Raw genomic sequence first — 16,668 nt, forward strand, 5'->3', positions numbered from 1 at the left:
GACACGGTGTTACAAGAATAAATTAAAAGAAAATTTTAACTATAACAATCTTCAAGTATTTGGTCTTTTTTTAGTTCCTTTGACTTGAACTATAACACCCCTAAATACAACCACATTTTTTGTGTGTTTAAGCTTAAACAATGACAGTGTACAGTATATACATGGTTACTCACTTAGTCCCCACAAGATATATAGTAAACGTGTACCACTATGTTTCTATACGTCTACATCTTCATATGTGACTAATAATAATATATGTTAACTGACATTGACACAATCCTAGCCCAACTACGTCATTGAGACCAATTTGATAAAACGCAATTGAGCTTAACATATGGCTGACCCTTTTGATTCATTTCACACATTCATAAAATCCTTTTACACACTTTGAATTTGAAGATATATATAAAAGTCAAAGATCTTTGTTTATACCAAAATACGATGTTACACTACGTCTCTACGAAGTCCTATCCTTGATTAGTAGTCTAACAAATTATGCTTAATTCGCTCGTCCCAAGTCCTCTGCTCACCCCTTCCATAGTGAGGGTTTCCATAACAATGTCGTTGTCTATCTCAACTTCAAATGACAAAACTATTTCTCCATCTTAATACTAAAACCTCATTCCGTATTCGATCCAACTAATTGGTGTGCCCACACATCCACCTCAACATTCTCAATCTCTGCTAGCTCTAGCTTATCCACATGTGTCTTCTTGATGGCCCATTAATCTGTTTGGTATAATATAGTTGGTTAAACTACAACCCTATAAAATGTACTTCTTTTTCTTATTTGGTTGAGAACCTCATGTCACATTATACCCCTAATGCTACCCTCTACCCAAACCAACCCGCTTGTATGCGTAGGCTACATCACCATCTATATCCTCATATTTAGGTACAAGTAATCCTAGATACTTGAACTTGATTGACTGCAAAATCCACTTTACCTTCAATGGTGAATGGTGATCTGGACGTCATCATTGTCATTTGCACCACCGAAATCACAATAAAGATTATCAGTCTTAGACTCTTAGAGTGACTTAACTTTAAACATTTGCTCTCTAAAACCGCCAATCATTCATTTGGTATCACTTTCGACTATAAGTACTCCTAATACTTGTTGCTTGTTAAATACTTGCTTAACAACCTAAGGTAGTGGAATTCCTCCGCATGATGCGACAAGAATTCAACTTCGGTCAAGTGGAATTCGATTCAATCATTACGGTACTGATGTGATACAAACTAAAAACATTATTTTGTTGTTTTTTTATCTCATCTAGCTGGCTACTCTTCAAAATTCATATATGCATCTTCATTAAACTAGCTCTAAATATTTTTTATTAATACAATAAATGATAATTTTTTTTATCTTATCAATACAGTTTAATCATCACCAAATTTATTTACTTAATTACAATCTCATCCATTGAATAAGTTTCAAAAAGCAAATCACCGATGACACCTGAGAAACTCAGTCACAGCTAGGGGTAGGAGGAAATAAACCGACTTGGAAACCGAACCGGTTTGAAACCGTAGGTTTAGAACAGGTTTGTAATTTTCTCCCACAAAACCGATCCAACCGGTTAACCAAACCGAAACCAATCAAAATCCGAACTATACCGATCGTAACTTGGTCGAGAAACCAGTTTCAAACAAACCGATCATAAACCTGTTTTAAGTTTTGTTAACCAAACAAAACAGATTCCTAACTCAAACCGGTTTTAAGTTTTAAATAGTTTGTACATCTATAGTCACAACCCACAACATTTTCAAAACACACACACACATTACACATCCAATCCACGTCATCAACTTAACTAACCCAATCAATGGACCCGTCACCTGAAAACCACACGACCCCTGTGACTCTATCACCCTCAGAATCCCAATTAGATATTGCAATTGCAAAGGCCCGCCATCTCCACTTTGGTGGGATGGTAAAGGCTTTGGCCTTTGGGTGAGAGGTCCAGGGTTCGATTCCTGGCAATGGTGGTATATTGTAAATAGTAGGAGGAAAGCATTAACATTCGAAAAAAAAAAAAAAAAAAAATTGCAAAGGCCCACCAACCTTTTTCTTTCCCAACCGCCAAGGCACCAAATCAAATAATATTATTCGAACCTCTCTCTGAACATATTATTATATCAAAAAGCTTCCCAGATTTTCCGGCCAGATTCCGCTCCGGTTACCGGACCAAAGTATCTCCGCCGGCGAGTTATTCAAATCTCAATTAATTACATTTTGTGGAAACCTTCGTTCTATTTCTATTTCATCGACGGATTGATTTGTAAGTAATATTAATATGAATATTTAGGGTTTCATTTCGTAACGTAATGCTGCTCTTGTGCATTTAGGCGTGTATTGTTAATTCATCATTTTGCTGAAAAATGGAACCAAACGTGTATTATTATTATTATGTTATAAAGGATTTGTTGTTCATCTTCGTGCTCGATATTAATCATATTTGACCTAGAATGCTGATTGAATTTGTTTGGTTGACTTTTACACAAATTCCTTAGGTTTTGTGGTGGAGGAAGGCTATATTAGGAAATAGGAGATTGGTATCTGTTTTTTTATTGTTATTATGTTTTTGCTTATAGATTGTAGATTGAAGAGTTTCTTATTGGATAATGGAAACTTTTCTTCGTGACGTAAAATGGCTTAAATGTTGGAACCGAAAGCAGATTAACGGCTAAATTTACAATTAGGAATTAAGTTAAAGCTAAGAAGTTTTTCAGCTTTTGTGGTTTTGACATGAAATCATGTTTCAGTTTTGTAGATTTTCAATGAGGAATCAACTCAAACCAATAAATCTTAATATAAGAATCTCATTTTTTGCAGATGTTAGTATGCTTTATCATCAATCAAAGCTAATAAGTCTTTTAATTTTGTAGTTTTGACAATTTGACACGAAATCATGTTTCAGTTTTGTAGTTTTTCAGTGAGGAATCAAATCAAATCAATAAATCTTGTTAAAAAAACTTTTATATGCTAGTCTCGTTTCTGCAGAAGTTACTATACGTTATCAACTTATCATCAGTGTTTTGACTTTTGATGATGTGAAATTTTTGCAGGCTTCTTTCTTGGTGTTGCTGGTTTCATCATCTTATTGGCTTACAAAGATTGATTGAAGTCTCTAAAACATGAATTGGAGAGTGATTGATTAATGTATTGCTCAAGATTAAAATTCAGCATAGCTGTAATCAATCAAATAGCTGATCTACTTTTTGTGTTAATGCTTCATTGAAACAGTTGTGGATTAAACAGATGTTTCTGGTTAGATGGAGACTAGTATTTCCTTTTCTATTTCTTATTTTCACTTTGGCAGAGTCTTCAAGTGGACCGTGGTCCATTTGGTCAGGCAACCTTGGTGTTGAGCAGTCATCGATTTTCACCTGGACAATATTGAGCGCAAGCATTTGTGTACTTGTTGCTCTTTTTCTTTCTACATATCTTATCTTTGAGCATTTAGCTGCTTACAATCAACCTGAGGTTTGATATTGCATATTATCACTAGTTTTTGCTTTGTCTTTGATTTCTGAGTTTCAAATCATTTACTTCCAGTAATAGTGTTTGTCATGCAAGTCATGTTAATGTGATGTTTCTGTTTTTTTTGTTTTTTTTTTGTTTTTTGTTTTTTTATATGTATATATTTCTAACATCTCTAGCTGATGACAGTGAATTTTAATTTATTTTCAGGAACAGAAGTTCTTGATTGGGATCATTCTGATGGTTCCTGTTTATGCATTGGAATCGGTAAGGGGATCTCATAGCGGGTATTCTGTTTGTTTATCTACAGAAGTTATAAGTAAACATTAAATTTATAAAATTAAAGCTTGCTTGTGATATTTATGGTAACACAATAAGCAATGGATTGGACAGGGTGTTATCTTTTGAAAGTTGCCTTCTGTTATTGAGTAATATAAAAAAATATATATGAGTGCGCTGATGATCTGTTAGACTGGAAAGTGATTGATTTTATTCTGTTCTCTTTTTCTGTATTCTGTTCAGTGAGGTTGAGGAATTTTGATGGAGTCAATTGAATATGACGATCAATATACAACTAATCTAAAGAGAGAAATTTTTTAACACATTATGAAGAAGCTTGTATACTTTATATAAGAATAATTAAGAATCTTGTATTCATAATCATATACTCGCCTTTGCTTCTCTTTTAATTGTGGTTGATGGCTACTCATATAATACTTTGGATTCTGCTTCCAAACTATTTTCTGTCAGTTTCAGTCCTTTTGAATTTGTTCGTAACTTTTTTGTATTATAGTAGTCATATGCAATGATCATGCCTAACTTTCACTTTTCCAAATTGTACAGTTTATGTCACTATTGGATGCAGATGCTGCATTCAACTATGAAATAATCAGAGACTGGTATGAAGCTTTTGCATTATATTGCTTTGCAAGATATCTCATAGCCTGCATAGGTATGTTCTTGAAAGATCCTCATGAGACTATTGATGTTCTGGACATCACACTTGCCAATGTTTTAGCTTTCTCTTTAGGATTTAAAAAGAATTGAAGAAAGCCAATGTTATTGATTCGAAATATCCAAATTTGTCTTTTATGTACGAATATGTTAAAGTCAAAGTTGCAATGTTTACATATGAATGGGTCGATTTGGCTTATGTTCTATCTTTGAGTTTTAACAGGGTCAAACAGGTAGCATTAAATAAAAATAATAAAATGTAAAACGTGTTGAAAGTGTGTTTCTAGTGCATAAAGCCTTTTAAATATTTTAATCCAGCAAATCTGATTCTAGTTGTCATAAGTTGAACTTTCAAATCATATTCTGCAGATTTGAAATGAACGTGTTTCAGAGCAACCCTATTTAGCATTCTTGTAAATTGTTCTCTCCTTTTGATTTTTCTTACATGGTTTTAACTCATTAATTTCTGGTTATTGAAGGTGGAGAGGACAGTACTATTGAGTTCATGGAAAGTAATTGCCGTATTAGCCACAGCATACCTCTTATAGAAGAATCATACACTTATGGAATTGTGGAACACCCTTTTCCACTGAGTTGCTTCCTGAAGGAATGGTATCTTGGTCCTGAGTTCTACCAGGCTGTAAAAATTGGCATCGTGCAATATGTATGGACTACTTCTGTATATTTTAATAATATGTTTCCTCACTGATTCATATCTTAATCTGATCAAAGTTGCCTGATTTCAGATGATTCTGAAGCTGATCTGTGCGCCGTTAGCAATGATTTTTCAGCTTCTTGGTGTTTATGGTGAAGGGAAGTTCGAATGGGGATATGCGTAAGGTACTTTAGCATTTTAATAATTCTTAATCAGATTTGTCACACACTCATAACATCCGTTATTCCAGCTGAGTATGTGATTCTGTTTATAGGATATTATATAGTCACTTTTAAAACACACATACAAACACCCATTTAATCTAATTACAACAGCTTTGCTTTAGAACAATTGTATATTGTGTATCATGTAGGACAAATGGCTAAAAGATCTTGTTTGCAAGTTGTTTCGCTCTCCCTGCAGTGCTAAGGGTGTGTGTGTGTGTATGTATATGTATACGCAAGGTTCGTTCAATATAGAACCAATTTTAAGTAAGAACTGCGAGAACAGCATAAAAGCTTGTAGACATTGCTCTAACTATGATACATAAGGCTGTTATGTTACTGGATAGCCGCCTCTCCTTTCTCTCACTATATCTTTAAAGCACCACGTCAAAGTGCTTATGCGGTTCTCAAAGTTCTCTACTTAAACTTTCTTCTGTTATGAATGCACCTCATATGTGTATATATACATATATATTTATATATGTATGCATGTATATATATGTAGATGTTTGTGCGCGTGTGTATGCATGTATGTATCTATATATATATGTATGACACGCATGTGACGTGCATGCAGGTACCCATACTTAGCAGTTGTTCTTAACTTCAGCCAGAGCTGGGCCTTATATTGTCTGGTGCAGTTTTATTCAGTAACCAAAGATAAACTAGCACCAATCAAACCTTTAGCCAAGTTCTTGACTTTTAAGTCAATAGTATTCTTGACTTGGTGGCAAGGTGTTGCTGTAGCCTTCCTTTTCTCAATGGGCGCCCTTAAAGGATCTTTAGCCCAGGAACTAAAAACCCGTATACAAGATTATATCATCTGTATCGAGGTATGTTTAATTGCTTAAAGTCTAGGGTAGACCATGTAATTTTCAAAATGTTGAGGGGATTTTAGCAATATTGAGTTCATTACTTGTTTGAGCAGATGAGTGTTGCTGCCGTGGTGCACTTGTATGTTTTTCCAGCTGCACCTTACAAACGTGGAGAACGATGCGTACGTGATGTGTCTGTGATGACCGACTATGCATCATTAGGAGCTCCACCCGATCCGGAAGAGGTTCAGGACTGTGAGAAAACACCGAGACTAAATCTTGCTTGCCATGAAGATAGACCGCGCCGTCCCAGGTTACATCAGAGTGTTCGTGATGTTGTCTTTGGAAGTGGTGAAATTGTAAGTTTTTATCAATTACTAGTAATATACAGGGTGTAAACGAGCCGGCTCAGGATTGACATGTTTATTATTAATTAGTTATTTAATTTGTTGTTTATATACATAGGGGTGAGTTGAAAAAAAGAGAGTTTTCTAGGAAGAGTAAGAATATATCTAGGCCCTTTGGATCTAGGATCTAGTGGTTGAGATTAGTAGTTTGTATGTTTTGGATATCTTCAGAACTCCAAAAAGTTTAAGAACCTGAATAACTCTCAACACCAATCATTTTATTTATCTATTATTTATTTGGGGGTAATTTTGTCATTTATTATATGTAATTTTGTGAATACATATACACAATCACAACTTTACATAGTGTAATAACCAATTTACATATATGCAATTATATGATTACATATAATAAATGACAAAACTACGCTTAAATAATATTAATTATATATGTATGATCCAGATCCTATATATTTTTTGTTTATATATTTAATGTTTGTTTAATATATATTTATATAGGTTAAGTTTACAAAGAATTGATAATGTACAAAGGACTGAATATAGGTTGCGTAATTAATAACATAGGCTAAATTATTTTTATAAGCTGTGTAATTATTTAACCTTATGCGTAATTATTTGTTATTGTGCATAATTATTCGCACATTAGCCCCCTTTGTACGATAAGTTGCCCCTTTTTATATAAACATATATCTATACATACATATATATGCATGTATATTACGTTAAGTAAAGTTGTATTATATGAATCTGGCTTGTTTAGACTCACAAGCCTAGCTAAGCGTGTGTGCGTTTTTTAAACGAGCTTATGTTTATGTTCGGGCTCTCATTTAAGCTTGCCTTGATTTGAGCTTTTAGTGAGCCTAGCTCACGAGCAAGTAAGCAACTTGACTTGTTTACACCCCTAGTAACATAAGCGGGTCTGGCTGGTTACCCCAAATAAACCCATTTGTTAGTAAACGTGCCGAAAGTATATTAATTATTCTAACCTTATATGATACAGATTGCAGACGACATGAAGTATACAGTTTCTCATGTTGTAGAGCCAGTAGAACGGCGATTTGCAAAGATAAACAGAACTTTTCATGAAATATCAGAAAATGTAAAACGGCACGAGGATAGAAGAAGAGGCCCGAGAGATGACAGCCATCTAATTCCTTTAAATTCATGGAACAATGAATTTTCTCAAGTTGATGACGTGGAAAAAGGCAGCTTTAGTGACAGCAATCTAAATGGTAGGCGACAAAGACAACAACCTAAGACACCGTTTTCTTAACCATGTAAGACATCAAAACTGATGCCCTATTCATAACTGTCATCAACATAACAATCAGTGTGTTAAATATAGGGGTGGCAATCTTGACATAAACCCTTTCAAATGAGTCAATTTGAGTTGTTTTAAAAGTTAAATGAGTTGTTTGGGTAGTAGGTTTTAACTAAATGGGTCAAAATGAGTCACTTGAAATTCCATCCTTTTATTTCCGGGTCAAAATGGGTCGACAAGTTCAAAGAAATGGGTCGATGTGGGTTAGTGTCCTAAGGAAATGTGACAGGTTTCGGATCGGAACGGGTTTCGTACAAGACAGGTTTCGGCACGAAACCGGTTTCAGATTGGAACGGGTTCGGTTCAGGTTTCAAGCCAACACGAGTTTTCACCCGTGACGTGTTGGGTTTTGGACTTTGGTTTCTTTTGTTACTTTCTGGTCGATTCCGGACTCGTTTTTGTCCGTTTTTTCAGTTTCGTTTTTGTTCGGTTTGAATTATTTTAGTTTCGTTTTGATTGTATTTTTCGATTTCAATTGATGTGCTCCGGATTTGGCTTTTTTGTTTCATTTTTGTCGATTCTTTCAGTTTCGGTTAGACTCTAGATTTTTTATTCTTTATTTTTATTTTATGGAACGAGGACAACGTAGGAAACATTTAGTGTTTTTACTTTTTTTATTTATGATTTATATTTTGAGTTATAATTTTTTATTATTATTTTTGAATATTTTTTGAGGGTTTTTGATCTTAATAGAAACCCCTCAAAAAAATTCAAAAAAAAAACAAAAATAATCGTAACTTAAAATATAAAGAAAAAACAAAAATTTTAAAAAAACTAAAATGTTACCGCGTTATTCTCGTTCACAAAAAAAAACACTCAAAACCCGGTTCGACCCTAACCTATTCTGACCCAAACGAAAACAATCCTTTTTTTAATTGACCCGTTTTGACCCAAACCCATTCTGACCCAAACTCGTTTTGACCCATGACTCATTTCAACCCATGACTCGTTTAACCCAACCCATTTGCCACCTCTAGTTAAATACGATTACGAATAGTAAGCTATTATTTCAATAATAATATAATAAATGAAAAATACTATCTACAGTTTTCTTAATTCCTTACAGGATATTTCTTGTAATTTCACTTGTTGGGCATGTTAGGATGTACATTTGATTCAAGTTCTGATGACAGTTTACTCTGTTTTTCAGGGTTTGATTAATTCAAAGCCACTGTACAAGTATGTGGAGGGTAGCAGCAAATCGATAAAGATTTTGCCATAGCAAACTTAGGATATACGGTTGCAGCTGATAATACAGGTAGTACTAACCCACTGCTGATCTTGAATCCTTGATATGTGAACTTGGAATGCAAATTGTTAGGTTTTAAAATGATTGATTGGTTGATTGTATATATTTCATAGCAATGAACTTAAAATTGACCATGTCTAATTTAAGCCGATGGTCTTCATGTGAAGTTTCCAATTTTCAACTCTTATGGTTGTGATATCAAGTCAAAAGTTATTTTGAATAAACCCGGAATCCTATAACAAACCGAACAATTCCATATATTAAGTGTACTTGACTACGTAAACAATAGTACATGATTGTGTACTTTACATTAGAACCCGATTTCTCTTATTTAGCTGTCACACGGTTATGTGATTAATGCTACATAGCCGTATACCTTTCAGCACAAGTTTCTTATGTTATTTAGAGCATGAGAACAAACTATTACATATTCTTGTATCTCTAGTTTAGAATATCCCAAAATTTATTTTCAAAAGATTCAAGCATATGAATGGATGAACATAGCTACCGTAGAAATTCTATAAAATAATACATTTGGGACCACCAAAATTTATTAATTAAAAGAGTTATTAATTAATCGATAAATTAATAATTATTAATTTATATATTAATTAATATTTTATTAATTTATAGTAGAATACTTAGTTTACAAACACCTTTCAAGCTTCCACTTAATTATTGTATACGATGCATGTATATCAAATGAACGGCCCAATTTGAAAGAAACCTTCAATTTCCCACCTTATTATGCTTCTTGTGTTCAATGTATCACTTTATGAACATTAAAAATATTTTCTATATAAATACAAGATCAAAATATGTTAACACAAACAAATCATACACACAACATGACTTCCCATCTTAAAGGTGTGAAAAAAACAATAATGACAAACGAGATTCGAAGAGCATTATGCAAGCACAACAAGGATAATCCAAGTCTTACTCAAAAGCAATTGTAAGAATGGGTTCTAAAGAAATTATCAAGGGGAAATTGATTTCAACAAAAAACAAAAGACAATTGAGTCATTTTTTCAAGAAACCTTCATAAATCATTCATGTAATATGCTATATATAAGGAATTATTAATTTATATTTTATATGGGGTCTAAAGAAATTATCAAAAATGTATTATTTTATAATGTTAGCGAATTATTAATTTAGCACCATATCCCCGAGTCGGGACCGGCAAAAAATATTATCTTAGAGAGTTTATTAAATAATCGAGTATTAATTTATCGAGTTTCTACTGTATTTAGTATTATTTTCACAAAACTATATGTAATACAATTATAGCTGTTTAATCTTATTTTCTAAGGACTAAATTTGCTCAGCAAATGACATAACTACATGAAAGACAATTAAACAAACGTGTATTTTATGTTATGCTAGTCAAATCATTTTTACCAAAGTATTCATTCAAATTCATTTTCAATAATTTGCTCTCCTTTACATAATGATATAATCCTTCCGACGATCAATCCTTCTGCTCATATTTCACGAAAACAAGGTCAAAGTCGTGAAGCACTACTCTAAGTATCTAAACATTGCTTCATAGTTGTAAAAAGTCAGGCCACGAAGGGGTGCACGAGTGCATCTACGAAAGACCAGTTTGATGATGAATAAGGAAGCCGAATAGAATATAGGAATCATAGGATTGATTATAAGTTACAGAAAAACAATTTTAGCTTTTGAATGAGAATTGGTCACCACCACCATTGTCTTGTTTTTTGTAGTTGGTTTACGCCTCTTAATCCAAGGACAATCTTTCACATTGTTAAATTTATACAACAAGACCTTTGCAATAATGACATATAATATATATATGTGTTAAGAACCTTTTTATAGAGAATTAAAATGGAGCATATCCGAACCTCACGCGCTTAGCGATAAGAAAAATGCCTAAATCTCGGATATCTTGTCTTGTGTAATAAGCAACAATGCACACATGCACAAACAAATGAAAGCAAATATTTTATGAGGACCCATCTTAGATAGCTTCACAAGTTCACATCGACCTCGTTAGTTCACACATTCATCACTTTGTTTGGGAAAAACGCCACGATGCCACGTGACAATATTTGATTGGCCTAAAGCAAGGAGACGTATACACATCTTTCACTAAAGCAGGTCAAGTAAACATCACCATCTTCTAGGTGGAGTGGATGGTGCCTGTAAGAGAGAGTTCGCCCTCTTAAATATAATATTCTCTCAAAACACTTATATAGTGACGTTAAAACAAATTCTCCCGTATACAATATTTATTTCTCATGCTGTTATAAATGTCTTGAAATATAACAGACTAACTCACATTTTAAGAATATAATACGCAAAAAAACTTTGGCACACAAACATAAATAAATAGAAAGTGGGCCATACTAAACTTTTGAATGAGACTAATGATACACCAGAATAAAACAGAAACGCAAATTGTGTTCAAGCATTTCATAGCTATATGTCACGGAGCTATCCCTTTGACTCGGTGTGGCGCCCGAAGGCCAGCCAATCGGTCCGCTCATGACCAGGGCTTGCTGGTTTCGTCCTGCCTTGGACTCATTAGGCGAGCGGCAACAGCTCGCAACCAGCGATGCGTTCGTCGTGCCAGCATGACTAGGCATTTACACTTCTTTCCCGCTGAGGCCGTGCCCGAGGAAGTCCGGGACGAGCCAACAAACCCAAGCGTTGCAACACAAATTAAGCATCTCGATCATCAAATATTTGGTCCGTGACATATAGATGTGAAACTCGTCTGACATGACTATAGAGGTATGCGATTTTTCTATGTATTTTATGACCAAGTTTCCACATTGATAAAATTCATCTACTTCACATCATTCAAAAATAATACAATCTAGAAATAATGAAAAAAATATAATCAATTTTCTTAGACCCAAGGAAGGGAACCAGTATATATTGAACCACTGCAATATCTAAACAAGCCTTCAATTTCAGGGCAACCATTAGGATAAGGTATTGACCTGTGAAATGGATCACGACCGATCTTTTTGCGACTCAGTGAGCCTAAACACGCGTACGGGTCGTGTTCAAATTGAGTTCTCACTAATGCCTCCCCTTTTAATGCTGCTTCTCTTGATGACGTGGCAGCTGGAGTGCCCAAATAGGAAAACTGTGACTCGGGGAACCGAATTGCAGACCGGTGCAACTTAACGAACCGTTCTTTCTTGAAATCATATCCCACAACCTGCGTTTAACCGAAAACTATTATATTAAGTAAAAAATACAAAAAATTAAAAATAATTTTAAGAATTCAATTATGTTACGGAGGTAAAACTATTGGCTCGTTTAGTTATAAACGGGTCGATTCGGGTTATGTTTTACCTAAAGACAAATGGGTAGATTTGGGTTATGTTTAATCTTAACAAGACAAACGGTTCGATCTGGGTGATGCATTATCTTAACAAGATACACGGGTCAGTTAAAAAAAAGACGAGTGATTTTGAAATAGATGGGTCGGTTTGGGTTATGATTTATCCGAACAAGACAAATGAGTCGATTTTGGTTATGTTTTATTTTAACAAAACAAATGGGACAGGGAAAAATATACAAGCCCGTTTAGTTATAAACAGGTCGATTTGAGTTAATATTTATCTTAAGTTCTTAACAAGACAAATGGGTCAGGCGAAAAAAGACAAGTGATTTTGACCTGTTTAGTTATAAACAGGTCGATTTGAGTTGTGTTTTATGACTTTTATCTGAACAAGACAAATGAGTTGGGTCGAAAAGTTGGCTAAAAAGTGAACAGGTTAAAACTTACAGGATTTAGATTGTTACAGTAATAATTTGTTCTTGTAATCATGCGTTAGGATTGGTAGTAAAAAAAGTAATAATTTGCAGGTAAACCCGAACCATTTGACCCGCTCATCTTACAACCTCTGGATGCAAACTTACAGTAATATTTTGTGGATAAGAGCCCGTAAGTTCTCTGAATCGGCATACACTAAAAAGAAGATTCTCAAAACTGTCCCTCGCGTGTTCTTCTGTTAATGCTTTCCATCTTACCTTCTCTTGGTTGCCTGTATCCACGATAACAGAATAACGTTAAAAGAATCATTTAATCGACATATGTTGCAGATATACATAGTTAAGTGGCCTGATAACTAAATTGCCTTAAGTTCTTATGTTAGAATTTAGATCAATATAATTATTGTTTAGACATAAAAAACATCAATATAATTACATAACAAATCAAACAAAACAGAACAAAAAAACATATAACAACTCACCAAACCATCCTTTAGATTCAGCAACCATCCAATAACTCTGCGCCTCGCTTCTCGGCCCGGCATCTTTCCTCGTCTCACCACCACTAAACAACAACAGAGCATCCTCATCTTTCCCAGCAGCCTCAACCCCCTCCTTAATATGCGCCACAAACGTCAACGCCTGGCCCAGATTCTTCTGATACGACTCAAGAAACCACGAATCCTCCTTATCAACCCTGTCACAACTGCTGCTAGTATATATCGAATGCCCAGCCACCATCACAAGGTTCTTAAGCTTCGGAAACGGATGACCATCATCCGTACCAACACTATATTTGCTAGCATTGTTCATCTTAGCTGTCGTGTAAACCGAAAGAATTATGAGGGTGGCGATGCCGAACGACAAGAAGATTAACATGATCATAACTGGATGGATTTTGTAATAGTACATTATTCGGTTTGCGAATGATTTGATCATTGTAACGGGATGGAAATCGTGAAATGGGATGTGTTTGGGCTTCCTGGGGCGTCTAGTGTTATTGGATTCTATATCGAAATCGCCTTTCGGGTATGCATTGAAGGATTGGTAAGTATTATTTATCATTATAGATGAAGTTAAAACATAATAATAATAATAATAATAATAATAATAATAATAGATCAAATGGCTGATTAGGTTTGCAATTGAGATGGAAATTAATAACTAGTTACCAATAATAATGATGAATGCGTGATTTAGCAAATGCATCTGATCTGATGGAAGAAGCAATTTCAGATCAGGGAGTTGTGTTCAGTTGTTGAGTTTGAAACACGGAAGAGAATTTACTTGGTCAAGAGATCCCCCAAGTTGCAATATACAGCAAAATGGACCCTTTAAGTTTTTTTTAATTATTATTGTAAGTCCTGTTATAATGCAAACAATATGTTTTATGATCGGTGCTTATTATTAGGACCAGCCGTGTTAGGTTGGAACGGGTTGATTTAAAAAATGTTAACTTGGTTCGGGTCTGTATGAGTTCGGGTCGAGTAAGAATGGGTTTCGGGTTAGAAAAGGTTCGGGTCAGAACGAGTTTCAGTTCAAACAGGTTGGTTTAAAATATGACTTTGTTTTTTTTTTTTGAAATTATTGTACATTTTAGCTTTGGTTATGGTTTTATGTACCCGTTACGCGTGTTTAAATGTCAGTTATGTGCAATTAGGTGTTGGTTACGTATGCGGAGCCAGTTGCACGTAGCGACGTCGGAAAACGCATGACCAACACTTCAAAACGCATGTAACCTGGACCAGTACGAAGGGCCGTCGATGAGAATTGTTAAAATTTTGGACCGAAGACGAAAAAATTGGGCCTTAAGTAAAAGGGGTTTTTTTGTTGGGTTTAAACAATTTTACTTGGTTATGATTTAGGTTGTGTAAAAAAGTTTTTGTATAAAACTAGGCTTAAACATGTTTTAAGTGAGACTATAACCACAACCTTTTGGTTGGAAGCCGTATCCCTTCGCTACTAGGGCAAGTTAGTGATTATGTAATTGGATTTAAATATTATTGTTAGGACTGATATTTTCTCTGCTGAGGATATATTATCCTTGAAGACATGTCTGGATCAGTTATCCTCCCGAAGAGCTCCAGAACCATGTCGAAGATCAAGAATCCTCAGAGGTTAATATAATTAACAATTGTTTCATGTGTGTAGGTTATTGTTCAACAGAAGTAACGGCTATGTGACTTGGTCCACCTTAAATTTCGCTACTGGAAGCTACCAGCACGTGGTCAATGAACGTTGGAAGACTAGTTGAATAGTGGCGGATAGATAGGACTTATTGTTGTATTTATTTTCTTTATAATCATCGAGATATGATCCATTAGATATATCACTTGCACTCATACACTCTTAGAGCAGAACTCACTATTATCTCTATACACGTTAGCTACTACTGTAACATCGATCTAATTTCCACAACCATTGTAACCCTTTTTTGATATTAATAAATTGGTGATCGACGAGTTGTCATCACCCCGGGTTTTTTTCCTTTGATTTGAACAAGATCAAAGGGTTTTTCCTTGCAATAAATCTCGGTGTTCACTCCATTTTCATTCATATAATCGTTGTTATTAGCATAGCACTATTCCTCACTTTTACGGATTTGGATACATTATCCTTAGCTGATTTTTATCCAAAACAATTTGGCGCCCACCGTGGGGCAATTGGTGCTATAATCCATATTACTCCTATCAATTTTCGATTTTTTCATACCCATATAATTATCAATGGCCTCTCAATCAACCTCTGCTTCATCAACCATGCCGTCATCGGTTCCTCTCTCATTAAGGACTTTGCCACTGATGCCTCCGCCAATCACGAGAGCACAACGGCCTGCTGCTGCTGGAAGCAAGACGCAACTACCAGTCTTCCAGATCTCGAAAACCGGTGCTGCTGCGCCGGTGGTTAATACTAACAGTGATGTTTCATCTATGTTTTCGCAGGTTAAAGCATACATGGAGCAGCAGAACAAGACCAACCAGAGGATCCTTCGTGAGATAGAAGATCTCAAGAAGACTAAGAGGCCAGCGGAGGATCACACTCCCCTGATGCCCAGGATGCTGGATTTCACCAGTCCAGGATCCATGACTCAGTTCACACAAGGATCATCTATCCATCAACAGGGGTCAATGGGTCAACAGACTCAAGGATCCTCGTTGATCCAGCCAGGATCATCTATCCTTCAACAGGGATCCATAGGTCAACAGACTCAAGGATTCTCGTTGATTCAGCCAAGATCATCTATCCTTCAGCAAGGGTCCCTGGGTCAGCAAACTCAAGGATCCCCATACTTCCAACAAGGATCATCCATCCTTCCACCAGGATCCTCCGGGTTATATCACCAAGGATCCTATTATTCCCAACCTCAAGGATCCTTCTTTCAGAATCAAGGATCCTTAGGAGTTCAACATCAACGATCCTCCGAAGTCCATGAAGGAGATATAATCCCCATGCAGACCATAGCTTCTGGAGGACCAACTCCTATCGCAGACTCCTCTCATCTCAGCTAATCATCCAGGATGCCAACCTTCGCCCAGAAAAGAGGTAACTTGTATGATCCTATATCCTTTAACGCTAACTGTGGTCCCATGCAGGATACAGGTATCAACCAAGCTATGGCCAAGGAGCTACAGAAGCTCAAGGATATGATATCCAGTGTTCCCGGGGTGATACGACCAATCCCCGAGATACCTGAGGGAAGCCACAAGTTATCCAGATTTGCTCCACCTATATGTGATGCTGAAATCCCGAAGCGATTCCAAACCCCCAACATGAAGACTTACGACAGGACCACTGATCCTGAAGAACATGTGAAAGCCGTACAACAAGTTCAACAA

The 16,668-nt window shown here is 35.5% G+C and overlaps 2 protein-coding genes across 2 annotated transcripts; one reads left to right on the plus strand and one right to left on the minus strand.

The window, feature by feature from the left end:
• Positions 1 to 3,253: 3,253 nt before the first annotated feature.
• LOC143634901 (protein LAZ1 homolog 1-like) lies at positions 3,254 to 9,199 on the plus strand. Its single transcript, XM_077102863.1, has 9 exons — positions 3,254 to 3,490; positions 3,698 to 3,754; positions 4,331 to 4,439; positions 4,921 to 5,105; positions 5,188 to 5,276; positions 5,898 to 6,153; positions 6,249 to 6,494; positions 7,504 to 7,780; positions 8,975 to 9,199. The coding sequence occupies exons 1-8, from the start codon at positions 3,266 to 3,268 to the stop codon at positions 7,774 to 7,776; spliced, it is 1,440 nt and encodes a 479-aa protein (XP_076958978.1). The 5' UTR covers positions 3,254 to 3,265; the 3' UTR covers positions 7,777 to 7,780; positions 8,975 to 9,199.
• A 2,754-nt stretch (positions 9,200 to 11,953) lies between these two features.
• LOC143634884 (uncharacterized protein C57A10.07-like) lies at positions 11,954 to 13,897 on the minus strand. The gene is made up of 3 exons (XM_077102851.1): positions 13,315 to 13,897; positions 12,980 to 13,104; positions 11,954 to 12,272 (listed from the first exon to the last, which is right to left on the minus strand). The coding sequence occupies exons 1-3, from the start codon at positions 13,895 to 13,897 to the stop codon at positions 11,955 to 11,957; spliced, it is 1,026 nt and encodes a 341-aa protein (XP_076958966.1). The 3' UTR covers position 11,954.
• Positions 13,898 to 16,668: the final 2,771 nt, after the last annotated feature.

The sequence above is a fragment of the Bidens hawaiensis genome, unplaced genomic scaffold, assembly GCF_021521415.1.
Source record: "Bidens hawaiensis isolate Kalapana, Puna unplaced genomic scaffold, B.hawaiensis_p1.1 tig00007270_1, whole genome shotgun sequence".
NCBI lineage: Eukaryota > Viridiplantae > Streptophyta > Magnoliopsida > Asterales > Asteraceae > Bidens > Bidens hawaiensis.